We start from the raw sequence: 11680 nt of genomic DNA, 5'->3' as shown, positions 1-11680 counted from the left end.
CTATGTTGTTTTATATAGTATAATGGTCAATGGATGTCTAAAAAGAATTTCTAAATTATTTTTAAATCGTTAGCCGTTATTTAAACTCATGATTCATATTATGTGGCCATGTGGCCATATTCATCTACATCAGATGTGCATTAAACAGTAAACGAAGATGCTCCTATTGCATCCCCTCGCCCCACCACACGGCGTCAAACTACACCGGTGCAGTAGTGTAACAGTTGCGGCGGCGGCGGTTTTGACAGTTGCGAATCGCGACGTCTACGCGGCGTTGGCCTCGGCGTTTGCCTCTCAGTGTCACGACAATGCTGGTCACGCGACGAGTGTTTACCGCGGTGTCGCTGCTGTTCACGTCGTTGGCCGCGTCCACGGCCGCATTTACAGGCTGGCAGCATGGCTCGTCGTCGTCGTTCAGGCAACAGACGGACTACAACCGCATGTGCTACCGGACCGTCCAAAATCCGTACGTGTACTTCGGCACAAAGACCACTTACGGTGCGGTGGCCGGAAACGACTTGCAGACTCCGCCAGGTGTGTGCACGTACCTGGACCAGTGGCGGCTTGAACTTTTTTCCCCTCGAATCACGTTTAATATTTTTACACCACCCACCCTAAAATATACTTATTAGTTATTACTTATTATTGTACATTATCTGCTGAATACACATATTATATTTATTATTTATAACTTAATATTTAAACACCAACCTGAAAAAATGGTCCAGTCTATCTTTTCCAACCATAAGACCTACCCACCCACCCACCCATTAATATATTTGTGAATCACGTGATTCAAATATACTCCCTTCGAGCCGCCTGCACTGCGGCTGGACTTATATTATTCCAATAGGACTTTTACCGGCCGTCACAGTATAAATATAAACATACCTACCATTATTGGTATTAATTTATAATATCAAAGTAATAATAACTTGTAATCACTCAAAGACGTTCGTGTCTGATCACTCTGATATTTAGCTCTGATAAGTATTCACTTGTATGGGGATTTGTGTTATTGTTCCAGGCGATTTTCTCTGAGGGAAGGAATATATTTTTTATTTTTATTTTTTCAATAGTCTATCGTCTTTTGATTAGTTAGTTTTTACATAGTATATAGATACGGATTAAATACATGTTTTATATTATAGAAGTAGATTTAGGATACGTGTGGTTAGGTTATTCGATATAGGTTATTTATTAATAACAACTACATGTTTACCATAAGCTAGGTTTTTGTATGGCATGGTAATAATAGTAATAACAATAATCATAATGATATAAATTATTATATTACTGAATAATAATATGTTAAGTCATGCGTCAGATCTAGAAATAAAGCTTTGATAATACTATGATTTATTTGAAGTTTCTCTCTGCGTTCTTCGTATTGTCTACTCGTATATTCATTAAATATATGTTGAATTGTTCGAGTAGGGTCACATGATTTACATTATAGAGATAAGTAATATTTATCATAAGCTATATATAATAATTATGTATCTATGGTGCATTTAATGTACTAACTACCCTTGTGTCACCAAACTAATATAAATCGTATTTACCAACTACGATTTAAAATATTTAATTTTGACACACTTAGTTTTTAGTCAGAAAAGTTTTATAAATAAACAAAATAATTTTTATTCTATTTCATCACTAATTTAACAATTATTAAAAAATATTATAACGTAAACTTAAAAGTGCTAGTTTTGTATACTTTAATGGGTAGGTACGTGCAAAGTTAACCTGTTTGTATCTATTTATTTGGCAATCTGATGGTTGAAAACTAAATAAAGATACCGATAAAAAATATTATGTATAAGACACACATGTTTATAGTTATCTTAAAAAACAACAGAATATTTTAAGTATTATTAATGATATAAATAAGAATAACAACATATGTTAAATTTACAAAGGGTTATTTAAAATATCCTGTAATTATGTACTAATATTTTTGAATTAAAAAATAAATAATAATTTTGCATAATCCTATTCTATTCAACAGCAATAATATTCGAGTATTGTATACTGACTTATTTTCTATTAGTTATTATTAAGAACTTATTAATATAATTATTAAATAGGTACTATGTAACATTATGTTGGATAAACATTACATTATTATTTAGCCTATTATACTATATTAAACGTTTAAATATTTAACTTATTTCATAAATAATTATAGTTAAAAAAAAAACAAATATCTTTTCAAAAATGTTTAAATAAAGATAGTTATTGTTTTTCCAAAATGAAAAAAAAAATAGCCTTGTGAAATGTATACAATATAACTTAATTGGAATCGGTAATCTCCAACATTTTAACGATGATTTCCAATTGTATCGATACAATCCAGGAAATTTAAGTTTCTCTTTAGATATCAATCCTGGATTATTAAAATAATGATAAACATCATGTATTAAATTCCAAATATTATAACTTTTGCACGAATTCTATATACCATGTTGTTTTTTACTATTTATCAAACTAAAAATTTTCTAATAATTTATCCACATTTTATTTATGAGTTTATGACAAATATTTTTCCTCGAATGTATTTTATATTTATGTTCCATTACTTTCTATTATTTTCCTATGTTTCCCAAAGAAATTCGATAGAACAATTGGTTATTGTTGACTAAATATATTTATATAGGTATATATAGGAACGTGTTGACACTATGTCTCTATAGACTATAGATATAAGGTACACTACACCTTTATAAAATTATAATAATGAGGTATTGATAATATATGTTTAGCATGTTTTCCAATTTGTATTCATACCGAATACTATGCATTAACAGCGCATAAATTCATCACTCGTCAATTATTACTAATTAATAGGTATTTGTCTGACAAACTGATAAAGAATGACTACACACATAAAACCACAATAATGCGTTTCATTTGTGTGCGTTTTACTGTTTTCGTACAGAATGTAGTATGATTGTTCGAAACTTTGTTGTTACATAATATATATGTATTTTGCATACGTTTTTGCCATGAGCAAACTCGTGGTAAATAAATATCATGACCATTACATTTAAATTTGCCAAAACCCAACCTCCAGTGGTTTTTTAGTGCCTATGCATTAGTCTATGAAATATTCTGAGCGTAACTGATAGAGTGTTTTAGATCTTGGTTTAACATGATTTTAATTCACCTCTGACCTTGAGCCTAATAAACATATTATTTAATATAGGTACCTGTATATGTGTTGTTAGACTTTTAAATCGTTAGCGTTAATTATTAGGTTGGCAATAATCAAGACTAGATTATGGTTTTTGCCGCCTGTATGCAGAAATAAATGTATTACCTAATTTACTCTTAAAAATGGTACACTGATACGTAGACAGCCCCTCATACTCCATATTTTAAAAATTAAAATATACTTAACATCAATATTTTATTTTTTCATTTAATAAATTATAATTCCTTAAGAAAACTTAATAAAAAATTACTTTCAAGTATATTGGTTTTTCGCCAAGTTTTTGATAATGTCATATACTCATATGACATAGCATGTTGTATAGTATTTTGGGGCGTCTCAGAAGGTAAATAACGAATACCAATGTGGATCCTCATTTTTCAATTAAATTTGTATTTAATTTTTTGTAATTTCTGTCGTATAATATGAATCCTCTCCCATTAAATAAATAAATGACCAGTAATCATCATTATATATGATAGCACGGGATACATTCAATATACAGCACCTATCAATAATCTATTTTTTTTATGTTGCAAAGCTTAGCAAATTTATCTCGAAATTAGTACCAACGTAAGTTTTACCTTCAAACTATTATATTTCGTGTCTCATAATTTATTTTTCACGAGTAATATTTTCATTTTATTTCGTATGGTGACAGCTCTGCTATTAAATTTATTGTTTTTAAACTGAACGTAAGTTTTCAATATTTCAAGAAATAGAATTCAATATGATCGTTCTCATCCACTAATTAAATTAGCTCTTTTCTTATCTTTATGATAATTTGAAAGACAAAATAATTTAAAATATTACTAATTAACTAATTATAAAAATAGGAAAAAAAATAATTATTAATATATTATGTTTACAGACTGCCGACCGATGCAAGTGTGGATGGTATCCAGACATGGTACGCGGTATCCATCCCGAAAAAAGATCGAAGAACTTAAAAAGTTGAACGAACTTAAAACAATGATAACAGCTGAATCTACAATGTGCCCAGAAGACATCGTAGCTATCAAGAATTGGAATACAAATCTGACCAAAGAGGACCATTATATGTTACAGAGGCAAGGTGTCGAGGAACTCAAGTCGTTGGCCATTCGGCTCAAAAGACAATTCCCACAGCTATTCAACAACCCATACTCCGAATCCAACTTCAAAGTACGTTTAGCGATCCAAATCAATAATTAATTTAATTTTGAAAGAGTGAGAAAACATTTCTACGCTCAAAAGTCAAAACTGTTACAAACTTCTCAAATCCTAATTTATTTATAAGTGGCCATGACGTAGGTAATATAGAGTCATATATATATAGCACAGATGTATTCAACTCTGAGGTACAGCCAAAAATTAAAAAATAAATTACTTTAAAGTTTAAATCACTTCACCCAATAAATGTACGCATATAATTACAGGTTATTCGATCTTTCACATTAATGAAAGATATAACAAGTTTTTGGACACTTGTCTTAGTTTGTTAAGTATTTTTGTATAAGAGTCTAATATATTCTTACAGGTAGGTATAGAGTTATGATATAGTGATAATAGATAGATTTTATTGGAATATCAAAAGATGTTATTGGGTGGCATCGCTTTCCGGGCAGTTCACGCTGTCTGGAAAGAGAGGCCACCGCCTTCCACTCTGGCGTGGCAGAAACTTACGGGTGCCCATTCGAAATTCTGCCAAAAACATCCACGAGTTCCAAACTAACAGTTCCTCCTCCACAGTTCCACAAGCTAATGGCCCTTGTTGTCAAAGCCTCAACCCCAATAAAAAAAAAGATGTTATTGATGCACCCAAACAGGTAGTTGTATTAATATAAATATTTTATTACTATCCATACTAATTTTTATTTACATTTATTGCATTTAATTCACATTATGCAACTCAACTAATTTTAATACTTATCTAATAAGAATATGTAATGTAAGACATTATTTATTAAGTTTAGGTACTTACGTATAAATTGTTTAGTATGAAATAAATGCATCAAACATTCAAATAGATTGTACCTAGATCTTTAATGATTTAAGTATATTATAATCTATACATAATAAAATTACAAAATAAATAATTCTCGAATAGAATACCTACTGTTATACAATAAATAAAAATCAAGTTATAAGTAATAGTATCAATACCATTACACTGTTCCTATATTGTGTATGACTATGTAAATAATCACCGTGTTCAAAATGTTCTTGTTATTCACAAAATTAAGTAATATTGTTTAAAAAAAATGATGTCACCAATGATAATTAAATTATTAAACATCAATTTTATAGCCTAGTGATATAAATAAGTAGTTGAGTAGGTATTTATTTTATTCTATTTAGTATACATCGAGTAACGGGGTAACCTCATGGTTTACACGGTTTATACGGTAACAGTCTAATAGTAGGCATCTAAAAACCTATTTACTCGGTGTTTTTTTTAATTTATTTTAGAATAAAATCGGAATTCGTCGATTGCGTCCCGGACTAGGGTAAACGATTTTTTGCCTACCTTTTCTGTGTTTCGATTGCATCCTATAATTGTATAGTAGATAAGCGTAAACTGACATGATAAATCTGATATACATGTTAAACACAGAGTAAATTATACAAAAAAAAAAAAAAACAAGAATTTATTGATGACAACTGAACAACTTAAAAAATAAAATTATATCTCCTTTACAGTATTTAAAAACTATTTCACTTAAAAACCTAATTTTTAAATTACGTATTCGCTGACTATAGAAATGTATTATTTAAATTATTTATTGTTTTTGGACTTATTTTTATTGATTTTTGTATTATTATTATTTTATAACACTGACGATTGACTAGAAATGTATTTTTTGAGTTATTTAATAATTACAAAATAATAACTAATTATGACTATTCATTTCTTAATAATTTATCAATCCTAGAACTAATAATGTATTCAATAGTCATAACTAAAATCATTTAAAATACTATAGGAGTATAGGACGCAATCGGAGCATGAAAAACGAAGAAAAAATAATTTACCTGTCCGACTTGTGAGCGAAATCGACACAGTGAAAAGGTATAAATGGTTGAAACGGGACGCAATCGAATAACGTCCAATGTAATGTATCATAAAATCGGTAATAACTTATTATGACTTACAATGACTTATAATAAATCGACACTACGTAGTGATTCATTTAACGTGAGTCTTTCCGATACGTAACATGTTAATATGTACCTATTGTACCAATAGATAGCCACAATAATTTATGTTACATTATCATCATGAGAGAGCTTTACACTTTTACAGTTATACATTTTTATTTCAGTTTTTGACTTCGCATAAACAACGTGCCAAAGACAGTGCCACCGTGTTTTACCAATCATTGTTCCATAAAAATCCTGAGAGTGAAATACCGATCGTCAAAACATCTGATGATAGATTCTACGTAAGTATACGAGATGCCCCGCTTTAATTATATGACAATACTGCAGTTAATAGTATTAGAACTAGAACAGTAAAAGGGACTAGTAATTAGAGTAGGTACAAAGATTAGCAAGGTAGGCTTATATAGATAAGGTATTGGGCAGTGGCAGAATAAACGATCGTTTAGTTGGCAAATGCAGACGGAGCCAACCTAAATTATGTAATTTTTTTTTTTAATTTTCGCCTAAAAAAAAATGAATTTATTTTGTATTGCACATTGTTAGCTTAGGTTAGTAAAGACAAGCATTTCGTAAATATAATATGTTATTAAGTTACTACTTACTGATAGTGAGTACGAGGTACCTATTTTATGAATTTGCCGACTTTATTTGAACACCTAAAAATCCATCACTGGTACAGGAGCGTATACAAGAGAGTGGTTTATAGAAATCTTTTTTTCAAATATACATTTTCTTTTTTTTTAACATATACATGTTTTTGAGCTAGATACAATTTTCTGGATGGATTTTTCTGGGTAGATTTTTACGTCATAATGCTTTTTATTTGAATCTATGGGCTTGAACAAATCAAAAATTAATTTTACATTCAATAATTTTTTTATAACAGTCAATATACAAGCTAAAAGCAAACTAAAAACAGCTTTTTTGAATCTAGACCATTTCCTCTTCACATTCATATAACGGGTATTTCATCTTCTAAAACAGGAAATAACATTTACCTCCTATATTAATAAAATGTAAAAACCATCTGATTTTTTTATGTAGTGGTACAATTTGATCATGAACAAAGATAATTAAACAATAGATCATCAATGTACCATAAACTTAAATGCAATTATTATAAAATATCTACTGATAAAATATGAAACAGTTTAAGATATCAGACGCCTGATTATTATTATCATACAGTTTAATATTAATATGTATACATATTTTATATGTATTAGTTTTTAGTGCGCTGGTGGGAGGGAGTCGTTCTCGTATACTAATAAAAATGTTAGTATACACTAGTTGCCTCCAATGATTAGGTAGTTCATAATTATACACGAGTTACCTTCAAAAAATTTATCACATAATAGGTGCAACTATGCACTTATACATAATCAAAGTATTACGATACTTATAAAAAAAATTATGAAGTATAGGTATTTATTATAATATTAGTTATAGGTACACAATAATATCATGATGATAAATATTAATCTTAAGCTCCTATAGTATACATAATAGATAATATTACATTTTATGATATTGAACATATATTTTATTTTATTGTAGATTTATAGGAAGAATTTCATACTAACAATTAGTAATATTGTTATGAATAACATAATTTTTAAACACTTTTTTTTAGATTTTTAGAAATGTATACTGCTATGATTAAAAAACATGAGTCTTACGTTTATACATGAAACAAGTGTACAAATAATACACAACTGTTAAATATTATATTATAATTTGTCAATAATAGCATTTGATTAGTCAATAAAAAACCTTTCAGTAAAAGATTTTTAAAATGTTATAGTAAAAAAATATTGTGATGTTACTTTTAAGTTATAAGATTTCTAATAGATTTATATACAAGTTAATATACTTAAAAATTTGATATTTTATTTTCAACTTTTTTATTTGAATATCAGTATTCAGTGAGATTGTTATTTTGTTTATAATTTGAAATCGTGCATAAGTTTACATTTCTTAAAATTTAATAGAGATGAATGGAAAAAACTATTTTATACGAATGAATGAGAGAAAAAAGAATCTTTTTATAAACGTATTTACTAAAAATTCTGAAAATTTTTGTCATAAATTACGTCTTTGAAATTATTAATCAATTTTGATAAATTATGTTTGAAAAAATATGAATCGTTTTGGAACCACATGCATATTGGGAAGCAATTAGTACTATAAACCCTTATAGACCCTTTTCATTAACGGTTTATTTAGGGTACGTCAAAAGGCAACATGTATAGGTAATAGTCGAAACTTTGGGAAACAATCAGTATAAAATGATTGACCGTTTTTACCTTAGGAGACTACTAGTATATGTGCCTGAAAACATGCACCGTCACAAACTATACGTTAAAGAAAATACCAGGGGGAGGAATGTTTGTATACCCTTTTTCGTAAATAGGTGATAGATTAGGTTTTTCCACAAATCTGAACTCCCCTCCCCCCACTTAACCCCATATAACAAAGTTATGTATACGAAACCCACATATTAAAAATGTTTGGAAAGATATATGATAAAAAAGTATAGACGAGTGCAAAAAATGATCATTGCAAACTATTAATACTACCTATATATATATGAATATATGATTGATTAACATCAATAAACTCATTGGTCGTATACAGGATGTCCCTCGAGGTCCCTCGAGGAGAAATATTGGAGATATCGGAAACATTTAGTCTAGAGTACAAAAAGTTATGGGTGAAATTTAGAACAAGGTTGTAACGATAAGAATACTTATTTCTATTATTTCGAATCATATATATAATATTTTATACGCACTTATAAAATAGTAATCAAAGAATCATTTAATTATGGCTGCTGCACTAACTTTTGGATAACATTTCTTATGAATTGATGCTTTCTTATAAACAGCTCAGTTCGGGGTGTAATTAATTTTCAGTGGGAAAATGTTTTGCGAACTATTCATTAACCATTATTTAGCATGGGGAAGTTCTAATAAAAAGTTTCAGAAAGAAAATGAATCTATTATAAGTAAGGTGAGAATTGCCATTCCTAACGCCACGCGCCGTGTTTTACGTAAACTCGGCGATTTTTGTTGTTCTGTTCATACTGTTTCACCCATAGACTTTTTTAATGTTTCTACCACACTTGCTTTATGCTGTTTGAATATATTTAATTCCATAACACTTTCCGAATAATTAGTAAATGTTTACAAACAAGAATTTAGAACTTTTAAATTTTTATTTTAGCTTTAGAATCATTTGTTATAATTTGGGAGACAAAATAAAATAAAGGCCTTCAATATCGGCCTAATACCATATATTATAATTATTTATACTGCTATAAAATTTCCATATCCTTATAAGTATATTATACTCCACGCCTTAAACTCTCTTGACTTTTTACACTCAAACGGTACACACCATTGCAGTCATAATTTGTGTAAACATAATACATGTTTAAGTTATGTAATGGTAGTGAACATTTAAGGTCAGTGTGTATCCACTTGCATTTTATTATAATTTATAGTTTACATACAAGAATAAAATATTTATTAATTTTATTATTTCATAAACTTGTAAGCAACTACCTACAACAGCGCGTGTCAAACATAAAATATGTAAACGATTAATAGTTAACAAGTTGAAAATATATGAGTAGATACGCGTAGCAATGACTATACTCATATCTTATTATAATTTAAATTTTGGCACGCAACTGCGTAGCTAATGATGATGACTTAAGTATTAGATGTATTAAATAATCATATTCTGTAATAGCTGTACAAGTGCAAGCAGGTGGAAGACGACGACGACACAGAGGGACAGGGCGAAGTGGAAAAGTTCGAGGACGGCCCACTCGTGCGGTCCGTTGTGTCCAGGGTATCTATGGCGATGGGCCTTAAACAAAACCTCAGTTACGGTGAGTTTGTCCATGAGAGGTCAAGTGTATGCGAAAATAGTAATAATACACGAACGGCATTACGCTTTTTAATTTTAATTTATACACAATATTATTAACTATAATTAGGTACCTACCACACACGGCTAGAAACTCATCCAGCCGTATAAATATTATACAAAAATTTTTATGTATGCATAAGTATTTGGCCTTCCTGCTACTTATAATAGTACCCAATTCGGCAATATATGCATTAAGCCTGTTATAATATATACCTAACAATGAAGTATAGCTTTTTGGTTGTCTTCATCCGTCGTTAATGACGACAAATAATAATGATTATTACAATATATTATAATATTATGGTACTACATATGTCGTATTGTATTTTACATTTATACCAGTACCTATACAATTAACACATAAAAAGGCTACCGACCTCGGTGCATCGTTTTCGTAAATCATTCAACAGTGAGGTGTATTTATGATTTGTTCATTTCCACGCCTCTGTATATTATAGTACCTACCGACACGCACATTATTACAAGTATGATACTCAGACTTCACCCAGGTTAGATTATTAATCTATCTTTCTATTGATTTCCGTTTTGTTTCAGTTTAAATAATGCAAACACAATTACAATAGGTATAATAGATTTTATGATTTTTCATTTCTTAATTCTGAAAATGTAAGAAAAAAAAACATAAAAAAAACTGAATATTGCTTCAAAAATTGGTATATTATGCCTTTTTTGTGTTCTCATAAAAAATGTGTTCAGAATTAAGAAAGTAAATCATAAAAGCAATCATTGCAATTGTTATGTTCATATAATTACCAATTTAATTTTAAGATATATTTATTTATTTTTAAATATATTCACAATCTGTAACAATAATGGCAACCATTTAAATAAACCACAAAATTTTCAATTTTCATTTTCGTGACAAAAAAGTGAAAACTAAATTTATACGTTTAGCAAATGTAAATTGTAAACACATATGCTTAATCGGAACTACTATAGGATTCATTCAAATGTGTTATTATTTCTTAGCTATAACATCCTCCTCCCATTAAAAATGGACATGCCACTGATGATAAACACCCCCCTAGTCACATAGAATCTATTTATAGGTCTTATTATCAGTTTTTATTGAAAACAAGTAATTTTTGTCTTTCGTGTAGGTACATAAAAGACAAACAAATAAAGAAACATTTGATTTGATTTTTATTGGTGCCTAATATAATATATAATATCATGTGTATTCGTTTTTTATTAATGGGTACCGCTATAGGTACTCACCGTCACCATCAACCATCGAATAATCACCGTAATTAGCTGTATATCCGTGATGCGAGGTCAATAGATTAATTAAACGAATATAATTAAAAGAATTCGTTTGATTAATTATTTGATTAATGGTTATGATATGCTAACACTCCCCTC

At 29.1% G+C, this 11680-nt stretch overlaps 1 protein-coding gene across 2 annotated transcripts in view; it reads left to right on the top strand.

Annotated features, from left to right (window-relative positions):
- Window positions 1–260: 260 nt before the first annotated feature.
- The window catches only part of LOC107171485 (multiple inositol polyphosphate phosphatase 1-like), a 19106-nt gene continuing 7686 nt past the window's right edge, over window positions 261–11680 (top strand). Inside the window, exons 1-4 of one of the 2 annotated variants that reach the window (XM_015521730.2) lie at window positions 261–534; window positions 4086–4378; window positions 6520–6639; window positions 10115–10256. In XM_015521730.2, coding sequence (XP_015377216.1) covers window positions 309–534; window positions 4086–4378; window positions 6520–6639; window positions 10115–10256 — 781 coding nt within the window. In that variant the 5' untranslated portion in view covers window positions 261–308. Of the gene's footprint in view, window positions 535–3766; window positions 3788–4085; window positions 4379–6519; window positions 6640–10114; window positions 10257–11680 lie in introns of those variants that run through there. The other variant, XM_089222330.1, reaches the window with a different exon arrangement.

Source organism: Diuraphis noxia, unplaced genomic scaffold (assembly GCF_037042655.1).
Source record: "Diuraphis noxia isolate RWA-SAM2 unplaced genomic scaffold, SU_Dnox_SAM2 contig0003, whole genome shotgun sequence".
In the NCBI taxonomy this organism is placed as follows: Eukaryota; Metazoa; Arthropoda; class Insecta; order Hemiptera; family Aphididae; genus Diuraphis; species Diuraphis noxia.
Note: the sequence above shows the minus strand (reverse complement) of the source record. Positions and strands in the feature narration are given on the sequence as shown.